At 39.2% G+C, this 16,928-nt stretch overlaps 1 protein-coding gene across 4 annotated transcripts in view; it reads right to left on the reverse strand.

The window, feature by feature from the left end:
- Nucleotides 1-16,928, reverse strand: part of FER (FER tyrosine kinase) — a 467,424-nt gene that overhangs the window by 348,518 nt on the left and 101,978 nt on the right. For all 4 annotated transcript variants that reach the window (XM_088838427.1, XM_055430188.2, XM_088838426.1 and 1 more), the window contains one exon: nucleotides 11,369-11,468. In XM_088838427.1, coding sequence (XP_088694553.1) covers nucleotides 11,369-11,468 — 100 coding nt within the window. The remainder of the gene's footprint in view (nucleotides 1-11,368; nucleotides 11,469-16,928) is intronic.

Consider the following 16,928-nt stretch of genomic DNA (forward strand, 5'->3'; position numbering starts at 1 on the left):
GGAAAATCATATTTAAATTCACTTAATTCAATACTATATAGCATTCCCTATATTTTATAAAATGAGCATGCGTTTACTCTTTAAGAGCATTTTTTAACTTTGAACAAGGTACCAACATGGCATCCAAACAAGGCTGTGCATACAAGTATAAAGACAGAGATGATGCATATTTTCTACAATGTAAACATGATGATGGTGAAACAAACAAACGAACTCTGGGGATGAATGAACTCGTACAACTTTACCAACAAAATGAGAAGGACTGATAAAGCCCACTAAGACTCTAAACTTTAGGTGAGTATGCCAAGTAGATACATGGAAGACTGAAGAAAAGACCCAAGTCATAACTATTCAGGCACATCTGCAATACCTGAGATGAAAAATACAGTGCGTGAAATTAAAAGCAGGTTAGACACTGCAGAAGATAAGATTAGCAGAACTGTAGACATAACCATACAAACTAACCAAAATGGAACAGAAATAAAACAGGACAAGGGGGGAAGTAAACAGACCATCGGAGGGCTGTAAGCAAATACAGACAGCATAACGCACATGTACTGGAGTCTCCAAAGGAAAGAGAGAGAGACGTAGACAGAAAATGTACATGAAGAATAATGGCTGAAAGCGTTCCAAATTTGACAAAAAGTATACACTTCCAGATATAAGAAGTGTATACTCTCAAAACCCATAAACACAAGCAGACCAAAAAATTACATAAAGGAATATCAGAATAAAATTCCTCAAAATCAATAATAAATAAAAGGAAATTCTAAAAGCTGCCAAAGAAATACAAACCATGTACAGCCACAAAGAAAATGATTAGAACACATTTCTCCTTCAGAACACCAAAGGGCAACATCTTTAAAGACCTAACAAGAAAAAAAAAAAAAAACCTGCCAAAAAAAATTCTATACCCAACAAAATACATTTCCAAAAAAAAAAAGGTGAAATAAAATCTTTTTTAGATGTACAAAAGCTGAATTTACCACCTGTAGACTTTGTTGTTGTTCAGTTGCTAAGTAATATCTAACTCTCTGCAACCCTATGAACTGCAGCATGCCGGGCTTTTCTGTCCTTCACTATCTCCCAGAGTCTGGCTCAGCTAATGTTCATTGAGTTGGTGATGCCATCCAACCACCTCATCCTCTCTCGCCCCCTTCTCCTTCTGTCCTCAATCTTTCCCAACAACGTGTTTTCCAATGAGCTGGTACTTTGCATCAGGTGGCCAAAGTATCGAAGTTTCAGCTTCACTATCAGTCCTTCCAATGAATATTCAATGTTGTTTTCCTTTAGAATGGACTGGTTGGATTGCCTTGCAGTCCAAGGGACTCTCAAGAGTCTTCTCCAACACCACAGTTCGAAAGCATCACTTCTTTGGCTCTCAGCTTTTTTTACGGTCCAACTCTCACATCTATACATGACTACTGGAAAAACCACAACTTTGACTATACAGATCTTTGTTGGCAAAGTGATGTCTGCTTTTTAATACATTGTCTAGGTTGGTCATAGTTTTTCTGCCAAGAAGGAAGTGTCTTATAATTTCAAGGCTGCAGTCACCATCCACAGTGATTTTGGAGCCCGAGAAAATAAAATCTGCCACCGTTTCTACTTTTCTCCCATCTATTTGCCACAGAGTGATGGGACCAGTTGCCATGATCTTCAGTTTCTGAATGCTGAGTTTCAAGCCAGCTTTGTGACTTTCCTCTTTCACCTTCATCAAGAGGCTCTTTAGTTACTCTTTGCTTTCTGCCAATATAGTGGCATCATCTGCATATCTGAGGTTGACAGTTCTCCCAGCAATCTTGATTCCAACTGTGTTTCATCCAGCCCGGCACTTCACATGTTGAACTCTGTATAGAAGTTAAATGGACAAGGTGACAATATACAGCCTCAACATACTTTTTTTCCAATTTGGAACCAGTCAACTGTTCTATGTCCGGTTCTAACTGTTGCTTCTTGACCCACATACAGGTTTCTCAAGAGACAGGGAAGATGATCTGGTACTCCCATCTTTTTAAGAATATTCCACAGTTTGTCATGATCCACACGGTCAAAAGTTTAAGTGTAGTCAATCAAGCAGATATTTTTCTGGAATTGCCTTGCTTTCTCTATGATCCAATGAATGTCTGCAATTTGATCTCAGCTTGTACATCTGGAAGTTCTCGGTTCACATACTGCTGAAGCCTAGCTTGAAGGATTTTGAGCATTAACTTGCTAGCGTGTGAAAAGAGCACAGTTTGTGGTAGTTTGAGCATTCTTTGGCATTGTTTTTCTTTGAAATTGTAATGAAAACTGACCTTTTCCAATCCGGTGGCCACTGCTGAGTTTTCCAAATTTGATGACACACTGAGTGCAGCACTTTAACAGCATCATCATTTAGGATTTGAAATAGCTCAGCTGTAATGTTATCACCTCCACTAGCTTTGTGGGCAGTAATGCTTCCCAAGGCCCACTTGACTTCACGTTCTAGGATGTCTGGCTCTTGGTGAGTGACCACACCATGGTGGTTGTCTCAGTCAGTAAGACTTTTTTTTGTATAGCTCTGCGTATTCTTGCCACCTCCTCTTAATCTCTCCAGCTTCTGTTAGGTCCTTGCTGTTCTGTCCTTTCTCGTGCCCATCTTTGAATGAACTGTTCCCTTACTATCTCCAATTTTCTTGAAGAGATCTCTAGTCTTTCCCATTCTACTGTTTTCCTGTACTTCTTTGCAATGTTCATTTAAGAAGGCCTTCTTATCTTTCCTTTCTCCGGAACTCTGCATTCAGTTGGGTATAATCGATCGATTATTCTTTGCAGCCTAAGATGGAGAAGCTCTGTACAGTCAGTGCAAACAAGACCTGGAGCTGACTGTGGCCCAGATCATGAACTCCTTATTGCCAAATTCAGACTAAATTGAAGTAGAGAAAACCACTAGCCCATTCAGGCGTGACCTGAATCAAATCTCTTAGGATTATAGAGTGGAGGTGATGAATAGATTTAAGGGTTTAGATCTGGCAGACAAGAGTGTCTGGCAAACTATGGACAGAGATTCGTAACACTGCAGAGGAGGCAGTAACCAAAACTATCCCAAAGAAAACAAAATGCAAGAAGGCAAACTGGTTTATCTGAGAAGGCTTTACAAATAGCTGAGAAAAGAAGAGAAGCAAAAGGCAAGAGAGTAAGGGAAAGATATTCTCAACTGAATGTAGAGTTCCAGAGAAAAGCAAGGAGAGAAAAGAAGGCCTTCTTAAATGAACAAGTAAAATGATACCAGATGGAATAAAGAATTCTATGAAAGATGACTACATGGATAAATATATAAGATGCTTTAATATAATTTTAAAGATATCTGACTAAACAAAAACAAAAATATTAACAATATAGTATAAAGTTAAAAACATATGCAAAAGTAAAATATATCACAACAATAACACAAATACAGGAGCCACACCAGTGTCAGGATTCCTTGTTATACACAAGGTGATACAATGTCACTTGAAGGTGGACTATGGTAAAATAAAGATAAAATGCCATAACAAACAGTTATAGCTATAAGACAACAAAGGAGATATGACAACAAAGAGAATCTTAAGAAATTTTTTCAATTAATTCAACAGAAGGAAGAAACAAGGAAAAGTACAATAAAGAACAATGGAACAAGGGGGGAAAAATTGCAAGATGACAAATTTAAACCTAACACTGTCAAAATCAATCACATTATAGTCTAACTATCCGAATTAAAAGGTAGAGATTATCAAGATAAAATAGCAAGACCTAGTTATATGCTGCTTATCAGCAATGTTGAAGTGAAAGGACTAAAAAAAATACCATGTAAACATTGATCAAAATATCTAATATTAACATCAGAACAGATAACACAGAAAAGAATAATACCAGGGATTATAAAGGTCATTTCATATGAGAGAAAGGTCAGAGCATTAGGAGGAAGCAACAATCATGACTGCTTTTTACACTCAATAGCAAGAGTTTCAAAATACATTAAGCAGAAAACTGACAAAACTATGAGAAGAGACAAATACAGTCACACTGGGAGTTTTCAACTGCCCTCTCTCAGTAAGAGAGAGCAAGTAAACAGAATATCAGTAAGAACACAGAAGCTTTGAAAATACTCTCAACCAACTGGCCCAAGCCAACAATACAGACCAATGCAACCAACAACAGCAGAATACATATTCTTACAAGTTGCACAGGAAGCATTTACCAAGATAAAACAACTATGGACCTTATATATTCATAAGTGTAAAAGGAATAAAATCATAAAAAAAAATCTCAGAACAAGTGAAATTAAATTATAAATCAAAAATAGAGACATTTTTAAATGTCAAACCTTTCATTTCTAAATAACCTGCGGATCAAAGGGAAAAGAAAATACTTGAAGTATTTTGAACTACAGAAAAATGATGGCATAATACATACAAATTTATGGAATGTTGCTAAAACAGTACTTAGGGAAATTCATAGCACTAAATGCCTATATTAGAAAAGAAGACAGTTCTCGAATCAATGATCTTAGTTCCACGTTTAAAAAAAAAACTTGGACAAACTGGTGTAAACAAAGCCTAAAGCACAAAGGAGAAAAGAAACAAGGATCAGAGGAGAAACCAATGAGACAGAAGCAGAAAAACAGAGCCAAAACAAAGCCGAAAGCTGACCCGTGAGAAGACCCGCGAAACCAGTAAACCTCCAGCCAGAACGAGTACGTAAGAGAGACACGGGGTCAACAACAAAAATGAGAGAAAGCATCACTGCAGATTCTGCAAAAGGGCGGAAAAGGAAGTATTCCGAACAACTTAGCACCATTAAATTTAACAAGCGAAATGCACAACTCCTTGAAGATACAACCTACTAAAACTAAAAGAAAAAGATAAGCAAATAGCTGATATCACCTAAAGAAACTGAATTTATAAGAAAAAAATTAAGCAAGCAGACCCACATAGCTTCACAAGTGAATTCTACCAATATTTAAGAAATATTATGAATTGAACACAAGGATTTCTACAACACTGAAAAGGGGGAAATCAGGCAGAGGACAAGTGTTAAAGTTGTACCAAAATGAGACTAGCTATTAAAAGAAAGAAAGACAGAGATGGAAATTCATAAAAACTTAGCCAGTCATATCAAACATCAAAAATAATAATACTTCACAGCCAAGAGGAGTTTATCCCCTGGATGTGAGGTTGGTATAATATTTGAAAAATGTGAAAATCAATCAAAACAACTCACTATATCAAACTAGAAGAAGAAGCAATACACATCTCCACAGACACCAAAAAATCATTTGACAACATCTAACTTCCATTACTAAGCAGGAATAAAAATGAAATTTTTCAAGCCAACAGAAAGAAAAATCTTTGAGAAACTAGAGTTAACTTAATCCTTATGATGAAAGTCTTCCCCGCTAAGATCAGCAGCAAGGCAAACATGTTTGCTCTTTCTTCTTCTATTCTACACTATACTGGAGACTCTAGCTAGGGAAGTTAGGCAAGGAAAAAGAAAAAAAAAAAACCCTCTAGATTGAAAAGGAAAACCGTCTTTGTTCACAGCTAATACGATCCTCTGGGAGTCCTCCTGAGTGGTTACTGACTCTTTATAAGGATGATGTGACCACCTGAAAAGATCATTATGTTGATAACTGGCTCTACTCCAATATAAAAAAGAAGTTCAAAATATTAAAAAAGATTAATATTAAAAAATATCTTAAAAAGAGAGAATACGACAGCAAATTTTTCTACTTACAACCATTATGTCAGAACCTTAGTTTGGATACAAGCTTTATGGACTCACAAAATTGTTTTATGGCAAACCTAACCATGTGTTTTATCAACTAAAAGTATTCAGAAAAATATGCAATAGGAAAGGAAAACCTGTGTGTTTTGCATTCAAGAACTTACTATCCCATGCTATCAAGAAACATTCTAAATTATTAATTTCAGTTCAATAAGCTAAAATTAGTTTGGTTTTTCTCAGCATACATGTTATAAATAAAAACCAACAGACTACTGTCCAAATTAATCCAAGTTTTTTTTTTTTTTTTTTTTTTTTTTAGACAAGAGAGGACATGCCACAGACTGTGAGATTTCAGCTGCAAGCTATCTGGCTGATAAGGCTCTGGGAAGTACCGAGATGCGATAGTCCTCCTTGATCTGCCACATGCGTCATGTAAATATGTTCACGGGCTTAGCCCAGTACAGCTCTTGGCTCATTGTAAGTCCTAACTAATTGTCTACTGTGTGGTACTTAGCCACATAGCAGAGAACCCTTACACTGGGCTAAGAAGAAACACATAAGAACTGATGTCTTCTGACATAAGAAGGGGGTCTTGCACCAGGATCTGTGGATCTGCACTGCTTGGACAAAGTCTCTTATTGCTTTCTGTCTTGATTCTCTGGGTTTTCAAATTATGGGTTATTTTAAGACAAATATTTGTTCCCGCAACATAGAAGAGAACAAAATGAGTTTGATATTTAGGATATATTGCAAAAGAAAAATAAATTTAACTAAAATGAAAGTGAAAGTTGCTCAGTTGTGTCCGACTCTTTGCAACTCCATGGCCAGAATACTGGAATTCTCTAGGCCAGAATACTGGAGTGGGTAGCCTTTCCCTTCTCCAGGGGATCTTCCCAACCCAGGGATCGAACCCAGGTCTCCCTCATTGCAGGCGGATTCTTTACCAGCTGAGCTATCAAGGAAGCCCAACAAAAATGATGCTCTACTAATATTACAAATGAATGCTACACTTTACATTAGATAACATAAACCAGTGTTCCTTCGATATAAGTTCCAACACTGAAAACTCAGAGTATTTTGTGTAATCCATACAGCAGGGGTCAGGAGTCTGGAATGTCAGTATGAACCCAGGCTGCCTGCTGATCCACTACTGTGGCTGAACCTCCAGTTGCAGTCACTGAACCCCGGATTCTAAACCAATTCTCCATCAAATCCAGAATTTAGCCCTGACTCACTACAGGAACTACTGCCAGGTGCTATCTCCTCCAGAGCCTTGTCTTCTCAGGGTGGATCCTATGTGTTGGACTGAGTTTTCAAATAGCTTTCCCAAGACCTCCCAATTCCTAAAGTAAGGACTCTGAAACCAGAGCCATGGTTTGGCTCTCCACCGCCAGTGCCCCAGCAGCTCCTAGAGCCCATTCCAGAAATGGCCTGGTGGGGCCTCCCCAGATAAACTATGGTTCTGACATAAAACCTGTAAATGCTGCAAGAATCTGCCCACACGTCGTGCTTATAAAGAGTAAACCACCTCACACACACACACAGTTCAGTTTAGTTCAGTTCAGTCGCTCAGTCATGTCCGACTCTTTGCAACCCCATGAATCACAGCACGCCAGGCCTCCCTGTCCAGCACCAGCTCCCAGAGTTCACTCAAACTCATGTCCATTGAGTCGGTGATGCCATCCAGCCATCTCATCCTCTGTTGTCCCCTTCTCCTCCTGCCTTCAATCTTTCCCAGCATCAGAGTCTTTTCCAGTGAGTCAGCTCTTCACATCAGGTGGTCAAAGTATTGGAGTTTCAGACTCAGCATCAGTCCTTCCATTGAACACCCAGGACTGATCTCCTTTAGAATGGACTGGTTGGATCTCCTTGCAGTCCAAGGGACTCTCAAGAGTCTTCTCCAACACCACAGTTCAAAAGCATCAATTCTTCGGCGATCAGCTTTCTTCACAGTCCAACTCTCACATCCATACATGACCACGGGAAAAACCACAGCCTGACTCTGATGCTGGGAAAGGTTGGGGGCGGGAGGAGAAGGGGACAACGGAGAATGAGATGGCTGGATGGCATCACCGACTCTGTGGACATGAGTTTGAGTGAACTCTGGGAGTTGGTGATGGACAGGGAGGCCTGGCGTGCTGTGATTCATGGGGTCGCGGAGAGTCGGACACGACTGAGCGACTGAACTGAACTGAACTGACTAGACGGACCTTTGTTGGCAAAGTAATGTCTCTGCTTTTTAATATGCTGTCTAGGTTGGTCATAACTTTCCTTCCAAGGAGTAAGCGTCTTTTAATTTCATGGCTGCAATCAGCATCTGCAGTGATTTTGGAGCCCAAAAATATAAAGTCTGACACTGTTTCCACTGTTTCCCCATCTATTTCCCATGAAGTGATGGGACCACATGTCATGATCTTAGTTTTCTGAATGTTGAGCTTTAAGCCAACTTTTTCACTCTCTTCTTTCACTTTCATCAAGAGGCTTTTTAGTTCCTCTTCACTTTCTGCCATAAGGGTGGTGCCATCTGCATATCTGAGGTTATTGATATTTCTCCCGGCAATCCTGATTCCAGCTTCTGCTTCTTCCAGCCTAGCGTTTCTCATGATGTACTCTGCATATAAGTTAAATAATCAGGGTGACAATATACAGCCTTGATGTACTCCTTTTCCTATTTGGAACCAGTCTATTGTTCCATGTCCAGTTCTAACTGCTGCTTCCTGACCTGCATATAGGTTTCTCAAGAGGCAGGTCGGGTAGTCTGGTATTCCCATAAACAACCCCTATTTCCATGATAAATGTAGAAGCAGTTTGAAAACCAGGTTTTCAAAAGTATAGTTTTATACTTTTTCATATAAATATGAGTATAAAGTTAGCTATGATGATAAAAGGGAAATTTACGTATGTCTCATGCATTTACATAGTTACATAAGAACTTATTTTAAATGTACCTCCTCTACACATTATAAATTGATTTAATGAGAGCAATCAAATTTTTGAAAATAGGAACACACTATCACTAACACCTTTAGAAAGGAAATATATTAATAAATAAGCTCACATATTTTAACAGGAGACTCAGTCAAATAATACACTTCTTAAGATCAATTAAAGCTATGGTCTTCAGATTTTCTAGTTTCCTTCTTATTACTAACACAGCAATAAATGGTGTTTTATCTCTACCAAAAGTAATAAAGAACAATTATTACCTGTGAGTAATCTTTGATAATATAAACATTAGGTACAAGAACTATTTAAAATTTATGATACCAGAATTAGATTCAATGTTTTAAACAAAAATAAAGTATCATTAAAAGTAGGTACCAAATACTTGGGAGTAATAATGTATTTCTTTTCCTAATTAATCATTCTCCAACAGATACTAGTATAAACAGACCTAGTGTGAAATACTTCACATAGATGGATTACAATATAAATGAATTAAGTCATCACTTGCTCTGGGTGAATTCAAATATGGATATTTATACTATAAGAAATTTGAGAATGCTATTCAAGCATTATGTAATGAACTTTATAAAACTTATCTTTTGACAGAGTGTGTGGTAATGCTCAACATACAAAACTATTTTTACATTACTCTTGATGGCTTAGCAAAGGCTAATTTTGAAAAAGAAGACTTGAAGTTCCCAAGTTAGAACATCAACTAGCAACGGGTAAGTTCCTTGAATGTTTGAATCTCAACAACTTAAAGATTGCAAATAATACTCAGCAGATATTTCTTGATTATATAACGCAATCTTTAAAACAAAAAAGGAATAATTCTTGCGACGAGTTGACTCACTGGAAAAGACTCTGATGCTGGGAGGGATTGGGGGTGGGAAGTGACGGGGACAACAGAGAGTAAGATGGCTGGGTGGCACCACTGACTCGATGGACATGAGTTTGAGTGAACTCCGGGAGTTGGTGATGGACAGGGAGGCCTGGCGTGCTGTGGTTCATGGGGTCGCAAAGAGTCGGACACGACTGAGCGACTGAACTGAACATGAAATTTTAAAATTATGAAATAATCATACAACATTGGAACATACATCCAAGACTGACTCCAAAGTCTGACTGATTTTTCCACTATTGCACTTCTTTTCTGCACTTAAATAACTTATGTAACCTAACTACAAAGGCATTTTAAAAGATAAATCTGCATTAAAAAGAGATCAGGGTCTCAAAACATCAGTTGAGGCACAAGAAAAAATAAGTAAAAATAAGCAAACTGTGATTAATTCATCTTCCCTAAAAGAGCAGCAGAAACCCTGCAAGAAACAGAACATGAAAAACAGTGTGGGAGGGACAGAGACGCGGTGAGAGAGCCGCCAAGGAGGCGCTTCAGAGAGAGGGAGCGGGGCGGGAGGGCAGGGAGCAGGGAGGTGGGGAGGGGAGGGAGCAGGGAGGGGGGAGGGGAGGAGAGCGGGGGGGGGGAGGGCGGGGAGGGCAGGGAGCAGGGAGGGCGGGCGGGGAGGAGGGGAGGAGAGCAGGGAGGGCAGGGAGTAGGGAGGGGGAGGGGGAGGAGAGCAGGGAGGGCAGGGAGCAGGGAGGGCGGGGCGGGGAGGGAGCAGGGGGGGCGGGGCGGGCGGGGAGGGAGCAGGGGGGGCGGGGCGGGCGGGGAGGGAGCAGGGGGGGCGGGGCGGGCGGGGAGGAGGGCAGGGAACAGCAGCAGCAGGAGGAGGGGAAGGGAGGCAGAGAGGCCGGAAACAGAGAAGGGAGAGCGGGACACTGCTTCGAAATCCCTCTCTCTTCTAGTCTACTGGGACTAACAACAAGAACACTGCACTCTCATTGTGCAAAGTATATCCAAACACGGGAGCTGTTTGTCTCATGTACCTCAACAACACAACAGAAGAATACACAAGCAGAAGACAAAGAGAGAGTACAGTAACAGGAGAGAAAGATAAGTTAACTAATAAAACTTTTGCAGAGCCGCTTGTCGCTCAGCAGCTCAGCTACGTGTGACTGGGGCACACAAGGACTGTGGCCCCCAGGCTCCTCTGTCCATAGAATCATCCAGGCAAGACGCTGGAGTCGGTGCCCATTTCCATCCCCACAAGAGTTGCTAATAATGTTTATATAGTACTAGAAAAAAAAACTTTTATAATTAAAAAAATCGAAATATGAAGACTATTTAGTCACATTTACAACTATGACCAGAAATCACTGTCAAAAACATAACATTTCTCTTTCCATTTACTTCCAAAGCGTATTATGAAAATTTTAGGACAATAAAATCTAGCTATAAAAGCAAAACTAAGCTATAAAATGACTTGTGATTTTAATGGTACTTAAATACAGGTAAAAAGAGGATCAATAAAGGCTTCTAAACAAATATGACTTTATTTTTCTTATTTAATTTTTAATTCAATAAGTATATCTGAAGGCTGAGGGAGAATTTTAAACATTCTTTGCACCCTATCAGAAGTACTACATAATTCTATTTAGTATGAACTACTCAAAAATAGTTTCCACCTCAAAAAGAAAAAAGAATTCAGTTTGATAATTTGTCTATTTAGGTTTATTTTAATATACCTATATGCAAATCGGTCTAAGTGGATTTATTTCACCACTTATAAAGATAACTTTCAAATGATAAAAATAAAAGTCACTACAATAAACATTATTCCTAATTGCGCCATACCTTTAGCTACAGCTTCTTTATATTTCTCTTTGGCGGAATTCATTTCTTTTATTAATTGTCTATAGCTGGTTTTTAATTTCTCTAATTCTGTCTTTGTAACCTGTCAAAAAAAAGAAATGCAAAAAGATTTTTAAATGCTTAAATTTACATCTGTCAAGAACTTAAATTTCAAAGCATTAACTGATGCATCTTTCACTGCTTATGAGTCAGAGTGCTCTTTAATTATAAACAATAAACTAAAATTAGCTTAGAAATTGGTGATAAATTCAAAAGCATATAAAAAAAGAAAAACATTTCTTAAAAAGAAGAGCAAATCATAAACTAGTGCTGTCATTACCTAAAATTTAAAGGCCAATAATTTATTGCTATGTACAGAAATATTTTCTCTAACAAAAATGCGAATTTAAAAAACTCATTTTAATCATACAGAATAACTCCGAGTGGTCATAATTCATCAGTTCTAATATGAGTTTTTTTTACACTGTAACATCTCTGAAAAGATGCGTCTAATGAATGTTGGCCAGGCAGCACTCATGACAGTGGTCACGGCACGCACACATTAACTTGATTATTATTTCTGCAGAAAGGCTTGACAAATCCAAGTCCTGGACTCTGCAGTCAGCCATAAAAAGCATTCAAGAAAAAATTGAGAATCTTAGATGGTATCTGAAAAACATGTAATAAGATTTTTGAGAAGAGTTAAGAAATCAGCAGCATTAAAAACTTGCTAAAGGGATATAAGCAACTTGGAAGAAGGTCCCAGAGCCTACTTTAAACAAGTTCTGCATCACCAAGGTTCTGGACAGCATGGAGGACGGCACTGTGTAAGTGAACAAAAATGTCAACAGCTATGATAGACACATGATAGGTCGCTTCAGTCGTGTCCGCCTCTCTGCGACTCTATGAATTGCAGACCACCAGGCGCCTCTGTCCACGGGACTCTCCAGGCAACAGTATCAGAGGGGGTTGCCATGCCCTCTTCCAGGGGATCTTCCCAACCCAGGGATCGAACCTGCATCTTCTGCGTTGCAGGTGGATTCTTTACAGACTGAGCCACCAGGGAAGCTCATGATACAGATATAGACAGAAATGACTTCAAATCATTTCCTTTTAAAAGAAAACCTCACTGGTTAACATTTTAAAGGACTCTACCTTTTACAGCAGTTTTAGTATCACAGCAAAACAAAGCACAAAGTACAGAGATTTCCCATTTGTCCCTTATCCCTACTCGTGGACAGCCTCACTGATCATCAACATACCCCACTCGAGTTTGTTTGTACGCCAACTGATGAACCTATGAGAACATACCATTATTGCACAAGTACACAGTTTGCATTAAGTTCCACTCGTGGTGTATACCTTAGGATTTTGAACAAACATACAATGACATGTATCCCACCGCTACAGGGCCACGCACAGTTGTTTCACTGTCATAAAACCCTCGGCGCTCCACTTGTTCACGAACCCCTAGGAACCAACGATCTTTTTACTACCTTCACAGTTCTGACTTTTCGAGAATACAATACAGGTAGAATCATATATATTTTCAGATTGGCTTCTTTCACCTAGTGGGCTTCCCTGGTGGCTCAGATGGTAAAGAATCTGCCTACATTGTGGGAGGCCTGGGTTCAATCCCTGGGTTGGGAAGATGCCCTGGAGAAGGGAAAGGCAGTGCACTCCAGTATTCCTGCCTGGAGAATCCCATGGACAGAGGAGCCTGTCAGGCTACAGTTCATAGCATTGCAGACAGTCAGACACAACTAAGCAATGAACACTTTCACGTTCTTTCATTTGGTAATATACATTTAAGGTTCCTCCATATCTTTCTTGGTAGCTCATTTCCTTTGAGCACTGAATAATATTCCATTGTCTGGATGCACCACGGTTTATCCATTCATTACTAAGAGACATCTTGGTGGCATCTAAGTTTTGCCAATTATGAATAAAGCTGTTACAAACTATGTGTGGGCTTCAGCATAGACATATGTTCTCAACTCCTTTGGATAAATACCAAGGAGCTCAATTTTTGGAACCTACGGTGAGACTATTTTTATAAAACACAACCAAACTGTCTTCCAAAGTGGCTGAATTATTTTGCAATCCCACAAGCAATGAATGAGAGTTCCGGTTGCTCCATAACCTCACCAGTATTTGGTGTCGTCAGTGTTCCGGATTTGGGGCGTTCTAATAGATGTGCAGCGGTATCTCATTGTTCCTTTAGTTTGCGTTTCCCTGATGGCGTTAAATCTGAGCAAATTTTTATATCTTCTTTGGTGATGTGTTTATTTTTTCCTAAGGTTGCTTCTTTTCTTAGTAGACTTACTGAAGTTCTTCGTCCATTTTAGATAACAGCCCTTTATCAAATGTCTTTGCAAACTTTTTCTCCCGGTTTACAGATCAGCTCATTCCTCTGATATTGTATTTTGTAGAAGTGTGGTTTGGGGGGGGGAGGTTTTGAGGAGTGTGTGTGTGTGTGTGTGTGTGTGTGTAGCAGGCAAGAAATACAGACACTTCCATCTGCATGACTGCCCATTGCAGTTTACTGCTATTGTATTTTGTAGAAGTGTGGTTTGGGGGGGGGAGGTTTTGAGGAGTGAGTGTGTGTGTGTGAGTGTGTGTGTGTGTGTGTGTGTGTGTAGCAGGCAAGAAATACAGACACTTCCACCTGCATGACTGCTTGCTTATAGACTACCCAGATTGTGCATGAGACCCGACTGAGTTTCACTTTCAATGCTCTTCCTTTCCCCTTAATTCTGTATTAAAGAAGATGCCACACCCTTGGAGACTAGAGTCACAGTTTCATACTTTGACTGGCATCAAAGCAAGTAAAAGTAAGTAAAATTTCTCTGAATGAAAACTCATGTTGTTCCTTTGCTGTATGCCACACATGTCACACACATTTCTGTAGAATTATAATTTTTTTAAAAAAGAAAGAAAAGAGGGAATTCCCTGGCAGTCCTATGGTTAGGACTCTGTGCTCTCACTGCTGAGGGTCTGGGTTCAATCCCTGGTTGGGGAACTAACATCCCACAAGCCGTAAGGTACAGCCAAAAATAAACACTTTTTTTTTTTTTTTTTTTAAGAAAGAGAGACAAAAAGGAAGGACAGAAAAGAGACCAGAAGTCTTAAATTTTTATGAATTCCAGCTTATCAATTATTTCTTCATGGATCATGCCTTTGGTGTTCTATCTAAAACAATCATCTCCAAACCAAAGGCTATCTGCTGCTGCTGCTAAGTCACTTCAGTCGTGTCCGACTCTGTGTGACCCCACAGACGGAAACCCACCAGGCTCCCCCGTCCCTGGGATTCTCCAGGCAAGAACACTGGAGTGGGTTGCCATTTCCTTCTCCAATGTGTCAAAGTGAAAAGTGAAAGTGAAGTTGCTCAGTCGTGTCCAACCCTTAGCGACCCCACAGACTGCAGCCTACTACCAGGCTCCTCCATCCATGGGATTCTCCAGGCAAGAACACTGGAGTGGGTTGCCATTGCCTTCTCCGACAAGGCTATCTAGGTTTTCTATTTATCTTCTAGGTGTTTCACAGTTTGAGAATTTACATTTAGGTCTGTGGTCCATTCTGAGTTAACTTTTGTGACTGCTGTACAGTCTGTGTGTAGATTCACTATTTGCGCATTTTTTTCGTCCCTGTTCCCATGCCATCTGTTGAGAATATTAACTGATCTCCCCTCCACTGACTTTGCCCTTTTTTTTCAAAGATCAGTCAACTATATTTATGTGAATCTACTTCTGGACTTTATATTCTGTTTCACTGATCTATTTGTTTATCTGTTTATTTTCTTTCACAAAGGCCAAACTCTCTTGATTGCTGTGTCTTTATAATAAATCTGGAAGTCACATAATGCTGGTCTTCCAATTTTGTTCTCCATATTCTGTTGCCTATTCTGGGTCTTCTGCTATTTCATATGAATTTTACAATCAGTTCGGCTTTTGCTGGGATTTTGATTGGGATGTGTATTAAATCTATAGTGAAAAATGGGAAAAACTGATATCTTGACAATACTGAGGACACAGGATAACAATTATTTCCCCTTTGATTTCTCTCATCAGACCTCTGTCATTGTTCTCCTATAGAGCGTGTACATACTTTGTTAGATTTATACCCAAGTATTTCATTTTTTGAGGTTCTAATGTAGATGGTATTGTGCCTTTAATTTCATATTCCACTTGTTCACTGTTAATACATAGGGAAGTGGCTGACTTTTGAATGCTGACACTGTATCCTACAAAGTGAAGTCGCTCAGTTGTGTCTGACCCTTTGTGACCCCGTGGACTGTAGCCCTCCAGGCTCTGTCCATGGGATTTTCCAGGCATGAATACTGGAGTGGGTTGCCACTTCCTGCAAACTTGCTATAACTGATCGTTTCAAGAGTTTTTGGTTGATTCTCTTAGATTATCTACATAAACAATCATGTCATTTGTAAACAATGACATTCATTCCCAATCTGTATACATTTTATTTCTTGTCCTGGTCTTGTTTCATTAGTTCAGATTGACAGGATTTTTTTAACAAGCAGGGGCAAGGGGGGGACATTCATGTCTTGCTCTGATCTTAGCAGGAAAGTTAAACATTTCTCATATTTATGTATGATGTTAGCTGGAAGTTTTTTGTAAATATCCTTTATCAAGTTGAGGAGGTTCACCTTTATCCCTAATTTACTGAGAGTTTTCAATCACGAATCGGTGGTAGATTTTGTCAAATGCTCTCTCTGCATCTGTTTATATGCTCACGTAATTTTTCTTTCTAGTTTGCTGATATAATGGATTCCATTAATTGATTTTCAAATATTGAACCAAACTTTCTCACCTGAAATAAATTCCACTTAGTCAAGGTGTGTAAATTCTTTTTCTACACTGTTGGATTTTATTTCTTAATAGTCAAGGATTTTTGCATCGACGCTCATGAGAGACATTGGCCTATAGTTTCCTAGTATCTTTGTCTGCTTTTGGTGTTTGATAACACTAGCATTGTAGAATGGAATTAGTAAGTTTCTCTCTGTTTCTTTTTCTGAGCTAAGTTTATAGAAAAGTGGTGCAATTTCTTCCTTAAATGTTTGACAGAGTTCTCCAGTGAAGGCATCTGAGCCTGAAGCCATCTGGGCCTAGTGCCTTCTGTTTTGGAAGGTCATTAATGATCAATTCAATTACTTTAACAGATACATGCCTGTTCAGACTGTCCATCTCATCTTATACGAGTTTTAGCAAATTGTGTCTTTCAAGGCACACTCCCATTTCTCCCAGCTTATCAAATTTATGGATACAGAGTTGATTAAAGACTATTCCTTCATTATCCTTTTAATATCCATGGGATATATAGTGCTGTCTCCTCTTTCACTTCTGATATTAGTAATTTGTACCCACACTGGTTTTTTTGGTTAGTGTGGCTAGAGGCTTGTTGATTTTATTCACCTTCTCTTATTTTGGTTTTGTTGACTTTTCTCAATTAGTCTCATGCTTTCATTTTCACTGAGTTCTACTCTAATTGGAGAAGGCAATGGCACCCCATTCCAGTACTCTTGCCTGTAAAATCCCATGGACGGAGG

The sequence above is a fragment of the Moschus berezovskii genome, chromosome 8 (assembly GCF_049115385.1).
Source record: "Moschus berezovskii isolate FMDL1 chromosome 8, NW_MosBer_1.0, whole genome shotgun sequence".
NCBI lineage: Eukaryota > Metazoa > Chordata > Mammalia > Artiodactyla > Moschidae > Moschus > Moschus berezovskii.